At 32.6% G+C, this 20,193-nt stretch overlaps 1 protein-coding gene across 1 annotated transcript; it reads left to right on the top strand.

Moving 5' to 3' along the window:
* The first annotated feature begins 7,917 nt into the window (after window positions 1-7,917).
* LOC134710430 (uncharacterized) lies at window positions 7,918-15,023 on the top strand. The gene is made up of 5 exons (XM_063570788.1): window positions 7,918-7,974; window positions 8,648-8,676; window positions 9,982-10,007; window positions 12,752-13,506; window positions 14,947-15,023. The coding sequence occupies exons 1-5, from the start codon at window positions 7,918-7,920 to the stop codon at window positions 14,998-15,000; spliced, it is 921 nt and encodes a 306-aa protein (XP_063426858.1). The 3' UTR covers window positions 15,001-15,023.
* Window positions 15,024-20,193: the final 5,170 nt, after the last annotated feature.

The following is a 20,193-nucleotide window of genomic DNA, read 5'->3' as shown; positions in this document are numbered from 1 at the left end:
TGTCCGACATTTTTATTTTATATTGTTTCACTTTGTATAATAGAGAAGTGTATAAGGGTGATCGTTTTTTTTTTTAAATAATCACTTTTCATCTTGAAATTTCAAACTTTAATCTTGGAATTGTCAACTTTTATCTAGGAATTTTAAACTTTAATCTTGGAATTTCAAACTTTAATCTTGGAATTTACAACTTTAATCTTGGAATTTACATCTTTAATCTTGGAATTTACATCTTTAATCTTGGAATTTACATCTTTAATCTTGGAATTTACATCTTAAATCTTGGAATTTACAACTTTAATCTTGGAATTTACAACTTCAATCTTGGAATTTACAACTTTATTATTGGAATTATCACCATTATACTTGGACAATAAACATTAGGTAAAGTAGGAAATTGCTGATATTTTCCTTCAAACCCATAGTGTAATTGTGTTTCTTCGTTAACATCTACTTTTGCTGCTGATTTTTTTAATATTTTTTTTTAGAAAAATCAACGTGTATCCAAAGTCTTGTATAGCTTCACATAGCCTTATATCCATGAAAGGGGGTGTATCTTTCTATTTATGGGTAAACATGGTTATTCCAAAAATATGGATACAAAATTTGCGAGAATTGATATATACATGACACTACTTTTTAATATTCTATTATGATATAGGCTTTGCTCATTGTCGAAGGCCGTACGGTGACCTATAGTTGTTAATTTTTGTGTTATTTTGGTCATTTGTGTAGGGTTGTGTCATTGGCAAACATACCACAACTTTTTTTTTTACATTGTTCTTTCGTAACTTTATATTGATTTAGGGTATGTTCTACATATCTTATATAAATATGTTATTTGAAATCTTTTTCAATGGCCAATTGTGGTATCTAAGTCAGTGAAGGACTTTAAATTATATTTACATTAATATAAAGTCCTTGAATCTATACATTTTAAACTTAAAATATTGTATATAAGTTAAGGTCATTCTTTGCATTATATATAATTATGTGTTTATGTGGTTCATAAGTGTTTCTCGTTTTTATATAGATTATAGACCGTTGATTTTCTCGTCTGAATGGCTTTACACTGGTAGTTTTTTAACCAGACTCAAGCTGGCAGCCACTTTTATCGGCCAATCAAGATAGCAGCCACTTTTTTCCAGCAGCCAATTTTGACAATATGTCTAAAAACCAAAAAAATGCATAAGACTCAAACGTTCCAAAAATCGCTAAATCTTAGTTAAATATAATTTAACAGCGGAATTCGACAATTTCGCGGCTTGTACTTAATTTAAAAGCATTTCATTTCATTTAAAATATGTATGTGAAGTTAGCTGCCGGTTTGTTATTCGATATTCGATATTCAACATCCGACGGCTGCTAGCAGTCGGTTCAATATTAAAATTTAGTTGAAAATCATCAAAATGTATAATTTTCATAGTTAACAGGAGTGAAAAATTACGCCGCAAATAGTTTAATGACCCCTTCAAGCTGTCTTAAATTCTCGTTGTCCTCGAATATAAACCCTTATATAAATTGCATATTTGTCTTTATGCAATATCGATTTTTATCAATAAAACGACATCAAAGATTTGATTTAACATATAATATATAAAACTAAAACTAAAGCCGGCCACTCTAAGAACATTCAGAAATATAAATAGAAATATCTATGGAAAGCCAAAAAAGATAAATATAAAGTGAAAACCTACGGGAGACCACTCAGATGACAGTGAGAACCCTGGTGTTTCAATATTCCAAAATGAAACGATATTATAGACTCTATAGAATATAAAATTGAGTGTACATATACACGTGACTAAAAAGATCTTCGGTTATAGGTATCGAAAATACGTAAATTGGCAACTTTGAACCTCTGTGGTGGCCAGACGGGCCCGGATCCCAGAAAAATATTTAAGTGGGGAATAGCTTGGGTCAATACCTTTGAAATGAGCTAGGTCCGGTTCGGAACTTTGCCGTAGGGATATATCGAAGAGTACCGAATGTGTGATTGATACGAAAAATACGTAAATGGGCAACTTTGAACCTCTGTGGTGGCCAGACGGGCCCGGATCCCAGAAAAATATTTAAGTGGGGAATAGCTTGGGTCAATACCTTTAAAATGAGCTAGGTCCGGTTCGGAACTTTGCCGTAGGGATATATCGAAGAGTACCGAATGTGTGATTGATACGAAAAATACGTAAATGGGCAACTTTGAACCTCTGTGGTGGCCAGACGTGCCCGGATCCCAGAAAAATATTTAAGTGGGGAATTGCTTGGGTTAATACCTTTACGTATTTTTCGTATCAATCACACATTCGGTACTCTTCGATTTATCCCTACGGCAAAGTTCCGAACGGGACCTAGCTCATTTCAAAGGTATTGCCCCAAGCTATTATCGCGAGTCCGGTGATCAAAAGTCACGATTCTCTCAATCAAGAGGTTCACTCCATAATGAAAGTCAAAAATATCTATTCGTGATATATTATGTCAGGAAATAATTTACTGTGACAAATTCTTCGCAAATATCACAAAGGAAGAAATAAACCGTTACATACGTGGATACCCTCAGATCATCTTATAAGGAGAAACGTATTTGCTAATTTGTGTCAAAAGATTAATTTGTTCGGAGAATGGAAATAGGGAATGTGCCTAAGAGATAACAACCCGACCATAGAGCAGACAACAGCAGCAGCAGGTCACCAACAAGTGCCTATAACACTTCAATCCTATAATGTTTGATAATTAAAAAAAGAACAACATATTTACCTACAGTTTATTCTCCACGCTTATCAATGTTGTTAATATTTTTCATACAGTTAACACTCAATTGATCCCGGGTATAACTGTGATTGTTGTTCTTAGTAACCAAGTAAATATTTGCATGGTACATGTGAATACTTAATAAAAAAATTTAAATGTCTCATTGAATAAAAAAATATGTATAGAAAAAAAACCTGACACATAATTACCCAAAAGTTTAGCAATGGCAATTAAATCATATATAACGTTCAGATAATTTTTTAGATTAAGGACTTTAACTTTATTTCGTTTTCCTATCTGTTTCTTGGATTATTTTTATTTTTATTTATTTTTTTAATGCAGTTTCAGTTTTAGTATTTACTGCTTAAATAATATATTTAGAAATGGGAAAACATGAGTTTTTACAAGTCCGAAAAAAATAATCCAAGCAAGAACCATACAACCATGGTCAAAGGCAAATACAAGGGAGACGGCTTTATATAAGTTCTTCTTGTTCCGAATCCCAATATTCATACTGTGTAATTGATTTTGTGCACTTAAAAATATAGAGGAAACTCAACGCAATTAAACTGAACAGCATCAACAAAACACAATGCAGAAAACAACTCGGCCCATTTACAATATCCGTTATAACCGGGAACACAGAACAAGACGACCCCTTTATTACGGGGCGCCGAATGGGACTCTTGTGGTTTTGTACAAAATTCAATTCTGTCATAACAAAATCATTTTTGTCTTACAAAACTATGTGCTACAGACTTGTTTTGTGAGAACTTAAATTTTGTGATGACAAAATTCATTTGTGTAAACAAAATTCATTTTTGTAGACAAAATTCATATTTGTCATGACAAAAGTCAATTTTGTCTAAAAGGTATGTAAATATAAACATATTTGCATACAAAATTGACTTTTGTTACCTGATATGGAAATTAAATCACAAAAGTCAATTGTGTGAGGCAAGATTCAATTTTGTGAGACAAAATTAACTTTTTTGAGACAAAATTGACTTTTGTGAAACAAAATTGACTTTTGTGAAACAAAATTGACTTTTGTGAAACAAAATTGACTTTTGTGAGACAAAATTCAATTTTGTCAGACAAAATTGAGACAAAATTCAATTTCAATTTTGTCAATTTTTTTGAGACAAGAGTCAATTTTGTTAATTTTTTTGAGACAAAAAGTCAATTTTGTCAATTTTGTTGAGACAAAAATCAATTTTGTTGATACAAAAGTCAATTTTGTCAATTTTGTTGAGTCAAAAGTCAATTTTGTCAATTTTGTTGCGACAAAAGTCAATTTTGTGACGACAAAATTCAATTTTGTAACAACAAAATTGACTTTTATGAGTCAAAATTGACTTCCGTGAGACAAAATTGACTTTCGTGAGACAAAATTGACTTTCGTGAGACAAAATTGACTTTCGTGAGACAAAAATCAATTTAGTTGAAACAAAATTCGATTTTGTCAATTTTGTTGAGACAAATCAATTTTGTCAATTTTGTTGAGACAAAAGTCAATTTTGTCTCACGTTGGTCAATTTTGTCAATTTTGATGATCACATTGGTCATTTTTGTCTCACGTTGGTCAATTTTGTCAATTTTGTTGATCACATTGGTCATTTTTGTCTCACAAAAGTCAATTTTGTTGAGACGAAAGTCAATTTTGTCAATTTTGTTAAGACAAAAGTCAATTTTGTCTCACAAAAGTCAATTTTGTGTAACAAAAGTCGATTTTGTATGCAAATTAGTTCACAGAAACCAAACTTAACTAATTTGAATACAAAATTGACTTTTGTCGCCCAATTTTCAAATTAGGTAACAAAAGTCAAGTCTGTGTAACAAAAATGAATTTTGTCATGACAAAAGTGACTTTTGTCCGCTGATAGATAATTTTGTATGACAAAATTTTAAATTTGTAGTATGATACAAATTTTGTTAAACTGAACTCATTTTTGTTGAACAAAAGTCACTTTTGTCAGTACAAAATTGAATTTTGAGTACAAAACCACAAGAGTCCCATTCGGCGCCCCGTATTTACAAATCTCCATTATACCCGGAAACGCATAAAGCAACACGACCCCATTTAAAAGATCACATCAATCAGTGGATAACACTGAATGGTTTTATTGTACAGAACGATTCCAAATCATGTTCCACCGTAGATGTTGAATCAGAAGTGTATATCTCAAGGACTTTTAAGTTCTCTCCATTACATCTGGCCTGCCTACCGAGTGGTGCACAGTTAGTGGAAATGTTCTGGAAATATGGCTCAGACGTCAATATCAGAGACAAATTTGGACTGACTGCAATTGACATTTGTATACAGTATTGGACTAGAATACACCCAGGCGAAATAAATGCAGAAGATGCAACATTACTCTCCATTTTAGGAATACAATGAAAGCTTTGTGCGATTATTCAGAAAAGAGTCTCCAGGTTTTACTTAGTTATGGCGCAGATCCATGTGAAGAAATAGACATTTTTAGAAACACTCTTCTACATTGTTGTTCACAGAAAGGCTATCAAAGGTTTGCAGGAACCTTTTTTGAATTTTAAAAGAAGTAGATCAAATATAGAATGTCGCAATAGATATAATATGTATAGAATAACGCCGCTTCTCTTTGGTGCAACATTTGGTCCAGAAATAATTTTATGATACAATCTTAGTCAAGTTCATTGACTAGAATCAAATAAAAAGTCTTAGAGATACATTATTCATTATCTTGTTTATCTAATGAAAAAAAGTTTCGGTAGTTTGTCACAGTCACACACAAATGTACAAATATTCATTATACATAAGCAAGCCTAATGTCATTTTTTTTAAAGAGGGGTCCACGTACTCGTTTTAAAGCTCATGATGAAAATTTACTCTTTGCTTCTTATTGCATATTAAAACAAACCATGCAAACGTTTACAAATGACGACAAACTGACCAGGCAAAAAGTTGGATGATTAGCACACAACATCACTAGTAATATAAAGTTAAGTTACGACAATATTGCCGGCTTCTTATTTTCGGAGAATTTATGATAACTTGATTCCTATAGTTTTTGTCTCAAATACTTAATTCTGGTCATGAAATGTTGTCAGTTTCTATATACACTCATGTTTGTGATGTATCAAATAGAGATACATTTAATAAATTTCAGGTTTCCTGTTATCTGAGATTTCAATCTTAGTCAAGCTATGCCTCAGCTAAGGTCATGGATTTTTGTCAGTTTAAGTCTTTATACAGTGTAACCTGTGTTTCCCGACACATTGGGAGACCAGAAAAAAATTGTCGGATTAAGCAGGATGTCGGAATACTCAAATTTTTTTTTCTGCAAGGATAGGTATATTTTGGGATCATGAAAATTGGTCTGTTAAAGCAGGGTGTTTGAATACGCAGGTGTCGGATAAGCCAGGTTACACTGTGCAGTCATTTTTGTGATTTTTAAATAGAGATGGATACATACGCGCATGTGATCAATTTTCTCGTTTCCTGTTTTCGGAGATGTTATGCATATGAATCATAATCTCGGTGAATTGACAAAGTCTATAATCATTGTTTCAATTTTTCTGGTGTAGGCCTATCCTATAATTTTGCATAGAGGGTTTCAGTTTGAGATTATTAAGCATGGTGTTCACAGCACACAGTATTATACATTTATTTAATTCTAATTCCATTCACATAATCTGCATTTTACCCATCAGCATTTCGTGTAATAAGGACAACTGTTACGCCTTAGTAGAAGGAGGTATTATATTCACATGTAGGTAACGGTAAAAGAATGAAGTAATTCATAAAAATGAACTTTTCAAAATACATGATAACAATTGAGGAGCTATGTAACCAAAAAGATTTAAAATACAGCCAAATCGTTTTAAGGTCAATTTAATTTGCTCTTATATAGCTCTTCAATTGTTTCGGTTCTTTTACATCCCTGGCTTTCAATTATTCGACTTTAAGCGTTTCTGTCTAAGGTAAATCTAGAAAAGCGCTTTGATCGAATGAAATTTATACCGTGTTGTTTTTTGTTGTTGTTATTTTTTAGTGGTATTTAATGTAAGCTATGTCCGTAGGAAGACTTCATTTATATAGGATCGTTCTTCTTTTATACGTATTGAGATACAAAAGACAAGAAATAGAATAAGCCAAATCTTAGAAAAAATAAATGGCTCTCTTGTCTTTCATCTTTTGGAGAGGAATATAATATCACCAAAAACATGCCATTGTTTCTTTCTTAAGGATGATCTTTTAAAAAGATTGGAAAACCAAAGTGAATTTGACGGTACAGTCAACTCATTGGTGGCCTTCGGCTGTTGTCTGCTCTATGGTCGGGTTGTTGTCGCTTTGACACATTACCCATTTACTTTCTTAATTTTATTGTTTATATTTATTGGGAGATTTATGCAAGACGTGACAGACATGATCTTATTGTGTATAGTGATCCAAAAATATGACAACTTTAAATGATTTTTGTATTAGGAGCTAGAAATTGCACACATATTTTCGTTTCATCGCCACTATTTAGTCTCAGTTAATAAAATTGAATTGAAAAGTTCAATCGTACAATATTTGTTGGAATACGCTACAATAATTTCTGGACCTACGGATCATAGGGGTATGAAAATACGGACTTCCAAGCGGAAAATGGCATAAAAAAGGCAGCTTTCTTTTACTTTATGGGTCCAAACCCATATAGAGCTATACTTAACTATCCGTAACCCCAAACCTTACCCTAACCCATACTTAAACCTAACATAAGCTCTAACCATAAAACTTACCTAACCTAAAACATATCCTAACCCTTATTCTAAATTATGGGAGCCTTAAAGTAAAAAAAAGGTCCAATTTGGCAAACAACATATCTTTAACTTTTATAAACTCATTTTGAAGGATATGTTATTCTTTAACTATATAAAAGTAATTTTTATTACTCAATAACCTTTATGTTAAAAAAAACGACGGGCCTAAAACTATTTTTATAGTGCTAACTGTGTATTGCTACCATAAGCTTAGTCTTCGATAACGTCATAATTAGAAAGTTCAAGCCCCATTGTGCCGTTGCTACTGGAAACGTGTCAGTCGCAAAATATTTTGCGACCCGTTCAGTAGCGTTTTAGAATTATCTTCAACATTTATTATTTTCGTCAAACCATTGAGAAGAGTACCGCTAAAAAGAAATAATGGCAATATTTAAGAAGGTGGCCAACTTGTTTTCCTGTACCAAGGACCAAACCCAGGTAATTAATTAAAACGGTTTGATAGACATGTTCTCATTTGTTCCCGAGCGCGAATTGTATTAAATTTCTGCGTAATCAGGTTTTGTTGCAGGGATCAACAACTATTTAGTCCTTTTACGGTTAAATATTTGCATGTGACAGTAATATTTTTCTCCATTCGTACTATTTAAGGACTGGTTCTGTGATTTCTTAAAAGCGTTTTAGAACTGCGTATTGTATTTATTTTGTTTACACTGTCTTTGATACTAGAAATTCAGAAAATATTGCGATGTTCTTATAAATGCGAATGATGCGTTAGTGAGTATCGCAATAATAAGAAATTGCATTTTAATTTCCGATGCATATATGTATGTGCATCTTTTTCCCGAAAGACATTTTCAATTTGTTCATTCTTTAAAAGAGGGACGAAAGATACCAAATGGACAGTCAAACTCATAAATCTAAAACAAACTGACAACGTAACGCCATGGTTAAAAATGAAAAAGACAAACAGACAAACAATAGTAAACATGACACAACATAGAAAACTATAGAATAAGAATCGCAAAAATAAATGCACCCAATAATTTCTGAATCTACAGTAATTGAAGGATGTTTGCTATTAATATACAACGTTTGCTAACAACAATCCAATTCGGTTCTAATATACTAATAATGTTTATTTACTTTTCAGAATGCAACTTCGAAGACACCAGCTGTCAGGTAAATTAGTAAATTATACTTTTTTAAGAGGTTATATGTTATTGGTCTTCGTTGGTCACATGCATTTTTTTTTATTCTTCTGGTTCGATTGACCTTTACTAGTCACTACATTTATGTCTATACAAAATACTCGATTTTCTCATTGGTCAATCATTTACAGCGCGTATGATAGTGTCACTTTCCTCAAACGGTAAAAATTGTTTTAGAATCAGTAACTAACCTTGTACGTTTTGATTATGCAATGGCGAAAAACTAACTAAAAAAGCTTTCAAAATTAAAAAATTAAAATAACGTGATGAGGTATGATCGCCGAATGAGACACTCTACCGCAGAAAAAATATTGTAAGTAAAACATCACGGCCTCAACAATGAGCAAGATTTATGCCACGCTAAAGGTTCGACGTCAAAAAGAAATATGAAGAAAAAGACACAAACAAATTTATCCGGATATTGTTTTATTTGTCTCTACATGTATATCAAGACCCCTTTCTCTGCTCATGTATAGATTAGATATTGTGATTTGACTGCCAAAAGTTTGAGTTTGCTTCAATTGTGTATCAAGATACCAAACTTAATAAAATCTCTATTTTTGAAGTATTCCAACACAAACGAAACTCGATACCAATAACGATTAGTATTATGCTAGATACTATATATATATGAATATAGACCACAACGCGGATTTGGTCTTCGCTCGGTGTCAATCGAATTGCCATCCTATATTTTAATAATGATGTTTAACATAACGAAAACTATCCTTATTGACAATTAGAATCTACTATTGCTTAAATATCGGTTCTGATTCGTACGTGCCTTTCGAATATTCGGCTTTGAGCGTTCCTATTTAAGTTTTAACTTATGAAACAAAATACTAATACAATATTTTGCAATAAAATAACGTAATTTCAAGTCAATTAAAAATGGATATTTCGGAAAAAATCTGTATTTTCACTGTTCTGACGTCATACAACAATAGGTTGTCAAGACGTTGTCAACAAAATTGCACAAAACAGACCGAGTAAGAAGGCACAGAAAAAGAGATATTATCCCTTTAGTTTTCTACTCTTTTTTTAATCACTGGGTTGCATTTAAAAAAAAAAATACATGATTCAATTTTGCTTTTAAAATGTTGAAATGAGTCAACTTCCTGATCAGACACTGACTTAATTCGTGTCTGAATTAATGCGGTTTTTTTTGTCTCTTGTTGGTTATTTTCAGACGTTTTATTAGTGTTTCTACAATTTACCATACAACGCAGTTAAATACATCTCGTATCATCTTATCTTATTTATGTATATTTTACAGATCGGACGACCCTCTTTTGAAAAAGCGTAAGTATTCAATTCTCATATTCTATTAAGGTGATTTTTTATCCCAATACTCAATTTAACATGATATTTTGCTACTTTTGTTTGGTGAATATTGAACCCCCTTCTTTTTTTGTTAGTAAAGAAAAAAACTTCTAAATTATTTTTCTGAAATACCCCTTTTGTTACGTCTTGGAATAAATTGTAACTCTCTTGTCTCTGGGCGTGAAATTCATCTTAAATGGGCACAAAAGGCAGAAAAAGGACAGGACATATTTGTTTAGCCCTTCTCCTGTTTACCAAAATCCGTCATTTTTTTCTATTTATTTCAATTATCTTCGCGTTTTTCTGTATAAAAAAAAACATAATTATGGTAGAAATAACTTGTATTTGCTATCAATTCCAAGTTCATTATCTATTCCGGTCACTGATATATAGAGAGAGAGTTCTATAAAGTATATCAGTGACCGCTGTGTGTAAGAGTAATTACTAGCACTATTTAAAGTGACACGCTATGCCGGATATTTAACGTACTAGTAACAAGATAACATTTCACATTGATGACATGCCACTCTACCTAGACACATAATTCTGACTGCGAGCTGACTAGTCATACTCCCTTATGCCGCGTAGAAGCAGAGAAGCAGCAACTAACGTCCTTGAGGTTCACAGTTTTACTCGGCCGGGATTCGAAATCTTGATCTCTACCATTTGAGGCGATCTCACCGAAGCGGTTAAATGGGATCTGATTGAAATCGAGTTATTTCCCATTTACTATAGCAATCAAACGTAGTTATAATGTGGGCGATATCGTTTGCGCCAAAAATGAACTCACTTGTGCCACAACTTATTTGCGCCAATGCTACTTCTGCACCACAACTTATTGCGCCGATGCTAATTCTGCGCCACTTCTTTATAAAACGCATAGGTATCATTTGCGCCAATTTCAAAATCATCTTATAGCGGTCGTATGACATTTGCGCCGATTTTGAAAATTCCCATTCTTTCATTTGCGCCGATTTTATATGTTTTCCTAATTGGATTTACATGTAAGTTACAGGTAAGTTCATACTTTTACATTGGCCGAGCACAGAGTATAAAGACAAATCAAGTGACATTGCAATTGATAAATGGCTATCCCAATGTTTCGGGTTACCATTCCTTTCCCTAAACGAACACTAGAAATGCCCCCACCAGTACGTATGCCAGACAAAGAAAAGATGGCCTTCTTTTTCGACAATTACGCCAAATATAGAATAGACGAAATCATAAGAAAGGAATATATTAGATGTGTTGCCTACTACTCGGCAAAAACAGATTTATGATTTGAATGTATTCCGTTTTTATGGATTTGAATGCTGTACATATATTTTTAATTCGTCATTTTAGTATAAACAAAGTGCTTTTATCTTAGGTTTTTACTTCTTGATTTAAAAGAGGAGACAACAGTTATATGCATGTTATGATTGACAATTCATAACATATGTACAACTGGCTAACGGAAGAAGTCTTTAATGATAAATGAAAATAACATTACTGGGATGGAGAGTTGTCTCATTGGCGCTCATACCACATCTTCTTATGTCATTTCACCTGTAATTTATCTGTTATTTACCTGTAAAAAAATCGTCGCAAATGAAAAAAAAATTCGGCGCAAATGAAAGAAAAAATCGGCGCAAATGCAAAACGCCGCTTATATCGCCAATGTTATGAATTTATTTATTTTTAATAATTTTTACACAAAACACTTCATCTTCGTTTGATACATCACCACGTGACATCATCAGGCAAATTCGGCTGTTTTTATTGGTTGAAATGGGGGCAGTTTTCTTCTTTCTCGTGGATTGACAAACACATTTTTTTTCTAAATCGTTATAACACAAACCGTCAATAATCATGGAAAAAAACTATTTAAAAAAACCGTCGAAAATTCAATAAAAAAATGTAATAAAAACGTGTCGAGAACTAATGCAAACAACGAATTAAGTGGCTTTTTCACTCTATTAATACCAGTTGTTGATAAGATCTTTCTCGATTATTATATCGGGTTGATGTTATATATCACTGTATCCATCTAATTGTAAGAATATTAATTTGTAAATTCAATAAAAAAAAAAGTGAATATTTGTCTCAAATGATGTCTATTCAGTCCGAAGCGTAATTTATTCTGCCATAGGCAACACTACTAACATTTTCTAAATCTTCCACTTTTCAGTTCAATAAAACCTGGATAAAACATTTATGTGTGGTGTTAGTAATTTATTGTTCTGTATTAAAAATTGAAGCCAAATAGTATCATGACCAACTTCCAACGGATCTTGTGTATGTTATCAATGCCCACCATCATTTTTCACCAAATTTATGAAATTTTGGAAGTGTTTTCGGACCTTTTCGAATAATTTTCTAGAAAATATTTCAATGGGTTTCAAAACTTATATCAATTTTATTGTAAATATACACACTGCTGTTATTCATAGATGAATAAAATATATATGTTACCCTTACATCCAACCACAGCGCTCCTAATTTGACTTCCTTCACCTGCCTTGGGTACACAAAAGGCCAACCTAATGTTGGAAAAATATAATAGTACCGTTTTTCATATAATATCTTTTAATTGTATTACATGACTAATCCCTTAATAAATCTCAGAACTCTAACAAGTTTTCGGTCGGGTTGTTGTTTCTTTGACATATTCTCCATTTTCATTCTCAATTTTTATTGTAATATCTATGGAACGTAAATTCAAACTATTGGATATTTCACAGGTTCTCCCTGGAAAAGAATAATCCGTGGTTCTTGTAGCCAGGCAGATGTTAAAAATGCCTTATACGAGAACAACCAGTGTACAAGCATTGCCGTGACAGCAGCCATGTACCATGCCATGAAATGTGTTAACAAATGGAAAAGTAAGGACATTGACACTGTCATTAAACACGGTGATGGGAATCATGTTTTATTCCGAGAGGACTTCCGGTTTTCTGACAAAAAAGATGGACGAGTTGCGATATTTGACCTCCCGATGAATTTTACAGTTAGAGTCAAAGACCAAAAAGCCGTTGTTATGAAAACGGGCGAATGGGGAGGACCTGTGTTTGCTCCAGTTGGTTACGATGACGAATTCCGTTTCAGTTGTCCAACATTACGAGATGTTCTTGAGCAGCAATTAAAACCCAATAGATCAGTTTTAACTACCATAGACGTCTATTCTCTTCTGTTCATGAAAGTCGGAACTGACATATGGCTGTTTGACAGTCATTCAAGAAACAGAAAAGGAAAAGGCACCAGCTTCTTCGGGAAAGCTTTTGCAGCACCATTTTCCAGTATGGACGACCTTGAGAAATATATCCGAAAGAACTACGGTACAGATGATCTAAACTACAATGCAACATCTATCAAGATCTGGCTTCCAAATGAGTATGCTTCAAGAGATAAGGCCATTGTACGCAGTTTAGAACACAAGCTCAAAGCTAGTGCACTCGAAAAACTCTGTGCCAAGTTTGCTAAAAAACTGCAGAAAATGGTAATTATACTACGAAAAATTAACTTGTCAGAAAATGATATACATAACTTTAACTTCAATCTCATAATACTTCAAATAATCCAGTTTGGAAATACACAGGAATTACGCACCCCTTTACAATCTTGGACCAGCCCTTATTTACGAACAATTACTAAGTAAACTAGTTCTTTCGGACTCGTGGTTATGGAATAGATTAAGAATGTTTTTATTTAGTCAGTAAATAGGTTTTTACCATAAACGAATTTTACTAAATGTTTGTATTAGACCTGTTCAAGTTGAACTGCTCTTCAATATCATTACTGAACCACACTCAAAAATATTTTGGTTTGCCCAAAGACTACCCAAAGGTAGAGACAGTGGGTAGGTAGGTAGGCATTTTCTTTTTTTATTCGACAAACTAAATTACCAAATTTCACAGTGTCAAGTGTTTATTTGTCATGCCGATCTGATTGAAAAAAACTTTTGTCGAATCAAGCCCATATGAGATTTTGAGTATAGGCAGCAATTTTCTGGGTAGGTAGGGCAAACAAACATACACATTCTTTTTTTATGGCCCTGGTTGTATTAACTATCAAGAAAATAACGTCATCTAATCAGGAAGCATAGTATCTTATTGTTGATGGCCTCTTTGTGACCTTTAGATGCAGTACAGCAATAAAAGCGGTGTTCATTTGCCATTTTGTGGTATTTGTGTATTGGGATTTTTCTTTGCACTTACTGGTTTTGTCATTTTCAAGGTATAACATTTTAAGTACATTCAAAAGTATATATCGTCATAAAAATCCATGACATTGAACTGAATCAATGTATGAGTGCACAAAGCTTGCATACTTATCATTTATATTTGACCATTTGTTTTGGTGTTGGGTTTATTTTTTAGATGGAGGGGGACATGGATCGATAACCTATACCCTTTATTTTTCTATTATATACAATCAAGTACTAGTAGTTACAATTTATCGGAAGCGGTTCAATAGTTGTTATCAGTTATTTTTATTATCAGATATTTTTATATGATTACATTTGATGTATGTTTCATTATACTACTTTATTTTGATTGGCTAACTGCACATCACATGTTATTCCGTAAGCAATTGCATCAGTCAATAAAACTTTTCATTCATGATAACACGTGGTCCCACAATAAAGTGCACTGGTGAATAAAATACAAAAATGATAAAATTCGTATTTTCGTGATCATAGCAAAAAAATGTAATTATAAGTATTGAATGCTTCTGTTTGTAACTTTATAGGGTTGTAAAAGCGTTGACCGTGCGCACATTTTTAGTCAAAATGTACTTCGGTCAACGCTTTTACACCCCAATAAATTTACAAAAAGAAGCATTCAATTCTTAAATAAAGACTATAAAGAATATCTTTTTTAAGTGAACTCCTTTGAATGTTAATGCAATGGTAAAACCTGTCTTTCCACCTTTTTAGGAAGCGGAAAGGAAGACGGTAAAGAAACTAGACTGTGAAAACAGTCCGGGTTAATAAGAAGCGTCAAATGACGTTCACCTCCGAGACGTTTGAGTTCCACAGTACGTGGTAAGTACATTTTACTTAATTGCCACTGGGACCAAAAATATATTTGCAACCATATTGGACAAGCTGCTTTTATAATTATTCATTTAGCTCTAATGGTCATGGTTGGGGAGGGGATTGGGGCATTTTGAAAATGACTATCTTGGTTTGGTAAGAGCTGAAAATAAATAACCTTGCATACACAAGTAAAAGTGCCTCGCATGAAAATTGTGCGAAACTAATGCGTATTTGGCGCACGAAAAACGTTCAAATCGAGCTACATCCGTTTTTTATGTCTTTTTGAGTTAATATACGCATGTTTTTTGCCTGATTTACGCATGACTTCAGCACGAAATGACCTTCGTGCGTAAATTATCTGTGGCACTTCTGTGCAAGACAGGATGAAAAGAAATATTCTGCAACACTAAATGCAGGAATTAGACGTGTACAAAAATTAAAAGAAAAAAATAAACAAAATAAGCATGAGTTGCTACAGATGAATATACGTCATTCCGAGGTATATCATCCCGCTGTCATCCCTATCCCTTTTCCCCGATATGAAAAGGCATTTCTATAAATAATCGTGCTGCTTTATAAGAAAGAAAGTCATTATAGGAAATATTTTTGGGTTATGCTTAATCACAGAAAATGCAATCCCAAAAAATACCCATCAAATTGGACCTAAAAATGTCTAGGTTTTTTTTGCTTGTGAGAGAGCTGTCTACTTATTCTGGTCTTTTGTGGATAGTTGTCTCATTGGCAATCATACCACATCTTCTTTTTTATATATCAGTACGAAACTAACCATAAATCTTGTCTAAGTTTTTGATGTTGACAAAGGAATATACAGAAGTGTTACTAACTTTTACCGACTATTTGAAATAAATTGCTCATGGTGATGCGGACCCTATTTATTGACAGTACAATTATCGTACCAAGAGTTTAAGATAGATATTTGACCACCAGAACTAAAATAAATGCAAATCAATTACGAGATGAGAAGCTCTGGAGTCTCTGTTGAATTCATTTATGCGTCGTCTAGTCTCTGTCGATTCAGACAAGGGCTGACGTATCGCAGGGACTCTTGTCCATCATTGATGGAATTCCTGGTCACTAAAAAACTAAAACAGCATAGCCAAAATTCAATATTTTCTATATTTCTATAGTGCAACGTTTCAGTCAAATTTGGTCTTTATTTTTTTGGGTCATAGTATGACGTCAGCAACATGGCGGAGTTTTGTATCCATTAAGGAATATCAAGTTAAATTATTGTTATCATTAAAACTATTAAGGACATGAATGTGTTTCTTTCGCTGATTTAAATTGCCTCTGACATTGTTGTAGCTATTGATTTGTGAAATGACCGCATACAATTATAACAGTCAATCTGTACATTGATCGAACATTGTTTTGTCCTTTCGGAAGAACATACTGTTTCCTCGAGATAAGGATTTCATACTGTGAAAATTATTATCCGGAAACCATACTGTCACATTGACATTGTCAACTATTTATCAAATATAATTAAAATGTAATAAAACTCATTATAGTATTAACCAAACGAGTTTTCTTTTCAGTTTCAAAAAAATGTTTCGCACTAAACAAGATAAATAATAGTGAATTAGCGAAATTATAGTTTTTTTTTCTTGTTTCACTCTGCCTTTCAAAAAGTTCGTTACCCGTTGTACTATATGATTGCATACAATAGTCAACTTTTTTTTATGCCATATATATAAGTAGTTCAATATACAATCGTTTTCATATCAGCGTGGACAACCGCAATATCTATGTTGGTAAACATACTGAATAGTTTACTGGTACCTGTGATAACTATTTACCTCTTACTTGTTTATCGTAGGCTATTGATAACAGTGATTTACGCTCACTCAGACTGTCAGAGGCCTTCCAATTGGGATTTTAATATAATAAAAGAGTAAAGTATATGTAGGTGCACGTGAAAAAAATAAGTATACAACATTTAAAGCAACATAAAAGGTTTAATCCTCTACTACTTGTTCGTATTATACTTTGGTGGGTTTAAATCTTTTCACTAAAAGAGTTTTTTTCTAAAATTGTTTAACTTGCAGATGTTAGAAAACACAGTTTCTAAGTGAATAGTTATTAAACGGTACTTTTACCAAAGATAAGAAATAGAACAAATATGGGTTTGTAGGATAAAATGATCCTCCCCCTTTTTATTGTATCTCGTTGCTTTTGATTCGCGTACACTGTAATTATTTGAGTACATAAAGGTTGAAAGTTTATACAACTTCACGAATAATGAAATGGTCTGTACTATACAGGTCGAGTTTTTGTCGAAATTGACATTACATCCTAAGAGTTATTGGCCTTGGTTGCCATCGTATTTTTAGAAAGCGGGGGTTTCTATAAACTTAAATTGTTGCTTACATGCACGTCTTTTAGACTCCGGTGACTAGATAGTTGTCTACTTCATCTCCTTATTGTAATGTATTCTAGAGACAGTTTCTGCCTGTCGGAATCAATTGATAGATGCTTACGGATCACACTGATTTGTCCTTGTCTTCTACCATATACTCGCTGCAAGATTTTAATTAGTTCAGAGGCACTGAATCTTTTCTCGAAACAGAAGTTCATTTAGTTAAAAGTATTACTTTAGTAAATTATCATCTTCATTGATGAAAGTAAACGTTATGAAAAACGTAGTTGATTTTAGTTGTTGTGTGTAATTAATTAATAATAGCGGGGGAGACTAGTCACTTTTGTGGCGGGATGTAGGGGCAACCATTTGTTTGCACCCCCGCCCCCGTTTTCTAATATAAAAGTAAAAGCCTGACAAAACAAAATTCAATAAAAATATAGATTTTTGCTGTCTATCAAAAAATAAAAAATGAGAGAGATATAGATAGAACAGAAGGCATTGACAGTCCAATACATTAAAAGTAGTTAAAAATAATAAAAACAAATCTTTGCTTTAGCAATATAGAAACAAAATAGGTCGACGATTTAATTATCAATGTGTAAAAAAAGAAGATTAAATACATGCGTGATCAATGGTTTGCGTAATCAAGTCCATAATTAGATATAAAACAAACAAAAACAAAGCATTCATCAAGGTAAAAAAAGGACGGAAAATAACTAAAAAGTTGAATTATTAATTTTCATAAATATACAATACACAGATTAAGAAAGATGGGTGTTTTGCGTAATTAGTTAATAACCAATAAGAAGCATGGTTTAATATTTGATTACGCGTAGCGGATAGGAATGAATACCATCTTATTGGTCTTTAGATCAATGTTCAAGTATTTAATAACAAAAATCTCATCTGAACTCAATTTTGGTCGACTGTCACTGAACATATACGGTAAGTCTTGTATTGTAAGATGTAAAACTCATTTATAGATTAGTTAAAATGGTACTTGAAAAAAAACCCAGAGGAAATTAAAAAGAATATACACTAGCTTTAAATGTATTTAATTTTCAGTATTTGAATTAAATTTACTGTATTTAATTGAAATTTCAGAAATTGTAAATGCTACAAAGATACTCTAAATCAATTGTCATCTTTGGTAAAATAAAAGTTTCATTTTTTTGTCTTTTTTAATAAAGTTTTACTTATATTTTGTCTTGCAAGTTCCTGATAAAGTTTTTTTAGTTCAAAAAATGTATGTCTCTCACATTCGCTAAGGAATTGTGCCTCCTTTTCTGTGTTACAGATTAGTTTTGATAAATTTTCTTTAATTATAGTAGATACACGTAAAGTGTGATAATCTTAGAAGCAATAAAATACGGATATTGTAAGATTGGAATTTACTGTAAAACATTTAAAAAAATTATTCTAAGTTAAGGATGTTATTATTTCCATCATGCAAGCTATGAATCCTTGTCCTTATTTGGTTTTACTTTAGTTCGTTTAGTTTTGATCAGCCAAATATTTCTGTCTCGAGCATTTCTGAGAAGACATCAATTGTCGAAATACGCATTCCTTTCCCGTGTTCTATGCTACTTTCAATTAAAATCTTTATTGTATATTATGATTGTTTTTTATAGTAAGAACACAATTATAAAATGAAAATAAACTGAAAACTAAGAAATTTAAAAAAATTATAACTCGAAAATGCAAACCCTTGCTCAAAGCGCAAGTGATGTCGTGCAAATCAGTGTCATTATAAATTTATTAAAACATACGGTTCTCAGAAATCGCTATACACATATGAGCTTTACGAACACGCGTGGTAATATGGATCAAAATTTCAATCTCATTTGTGTTATGGATACGAGACTTTAACAAGCTAAAACTGTAAAGATATACCGGCTTGCCTCCCTTTGGTCTCCCTTTTATACTATAAACTTGCTGACAGGAACCCCAGTACGCTTTGTGTACAAACCCAGAGTCACGTCCTATCTGATTGAGAACGTAAAAATGTCACGTACAAGGGGAGAGTGCAAGTTGAACTTATATGATGCATCATAGTTTTCACCAATCAAAATTCTGACCGTTTTTTCACATTCATTTATTAAACAAATAGTCGTTACGATTCAAATATTATTTTGTCACTATTTATATCATTAATAGTTTCACAATCTATGGTGAATTTCAGAAAAATGGAATTAAACCGCCTTTCTGACTATGCGAGATTATGTAATGAGGAGTGTCTATATTGCATGATTAACTAAGCGCATCCGTAAATTAAAACGAACATGCATATTGCAACAATTGAAAAAGAATATCCAACCTGCCAAAAAAAACAACTCCTTGCCTCTTGCCAGATTATCAAATATTGGTTTTCCCCTGATATAGTGGAATTATTATAAGGCTTAGTTTATAACGCTATACCAATGTGCTAAATGACTTAATCGCCCCCTTTTTTTTTTTATCCTTTTTCCGACCAGAAAACTTTCTCACTCAAATAATTGGCTTACAATGTTACTTAATTTTTTATGCTAAATATGCACAAAATAGTTGCCAAATTATTTTCAAAGAAAAGTAGCCGACTTCGAATTAGTTCGTGTGCACTTTGGTGTAGAAGAATTATAATCAATGCATACTATTTTATTTTTCTTCCGTAGGGTTTTTGTTCTATATTTAAAGTGGGTTGGATAGATAAATTAATCTCATATTTGTGTAGAAAAGATTTCCATTGACTGGATTAGGGGGAACACGTGCGTATTTACTGCTCT

The sequence above is a fragment of the Mytilus trossulus genome, chromosome 3 (assembly GCF_036588685.1).
Source record: "Mytilus trossulus isolate FHL-02 chromosome 3, PNRI_Mtr1.1.1.hap1, whole genome shotgun sequence".
Classification (NCBI taxonomy): domain Eukaryota; kingdom Metazoa; phylum Mollusca; class Bivalvia; order Mytilida; family Mytilidae; genus Mytilus; species Mytilus trossulus.
The sequence above is the reverse complement of the archived record's forward strand: the minus strand, read 5'-3'. Positions and strand labels throughout refer to the sequence as shown.

Coding starts and splice junctions, on each gene's coding strand:
- LOC134710430 (XM_063570788.1), top strand. CDS start 7,918: ATGGCAATATTTAAGAAGGTGGCCAACTTGTTTTCCTGTACCAAGGAC. Junction 7,975..8,647: donor GTACCAAGGACCAAACCCAG/GTAATTAATTAA, acceptor TTTACTTTTCAG/AATGCAACTTCGAAGACACC. Junction 13,507..14,946: donor CTAAAAAACTGCAGAAAATG/GTAATTATACTA, acceptor CCACCTTTTTAG/GAAGCGGAAAGGAAGACGGT.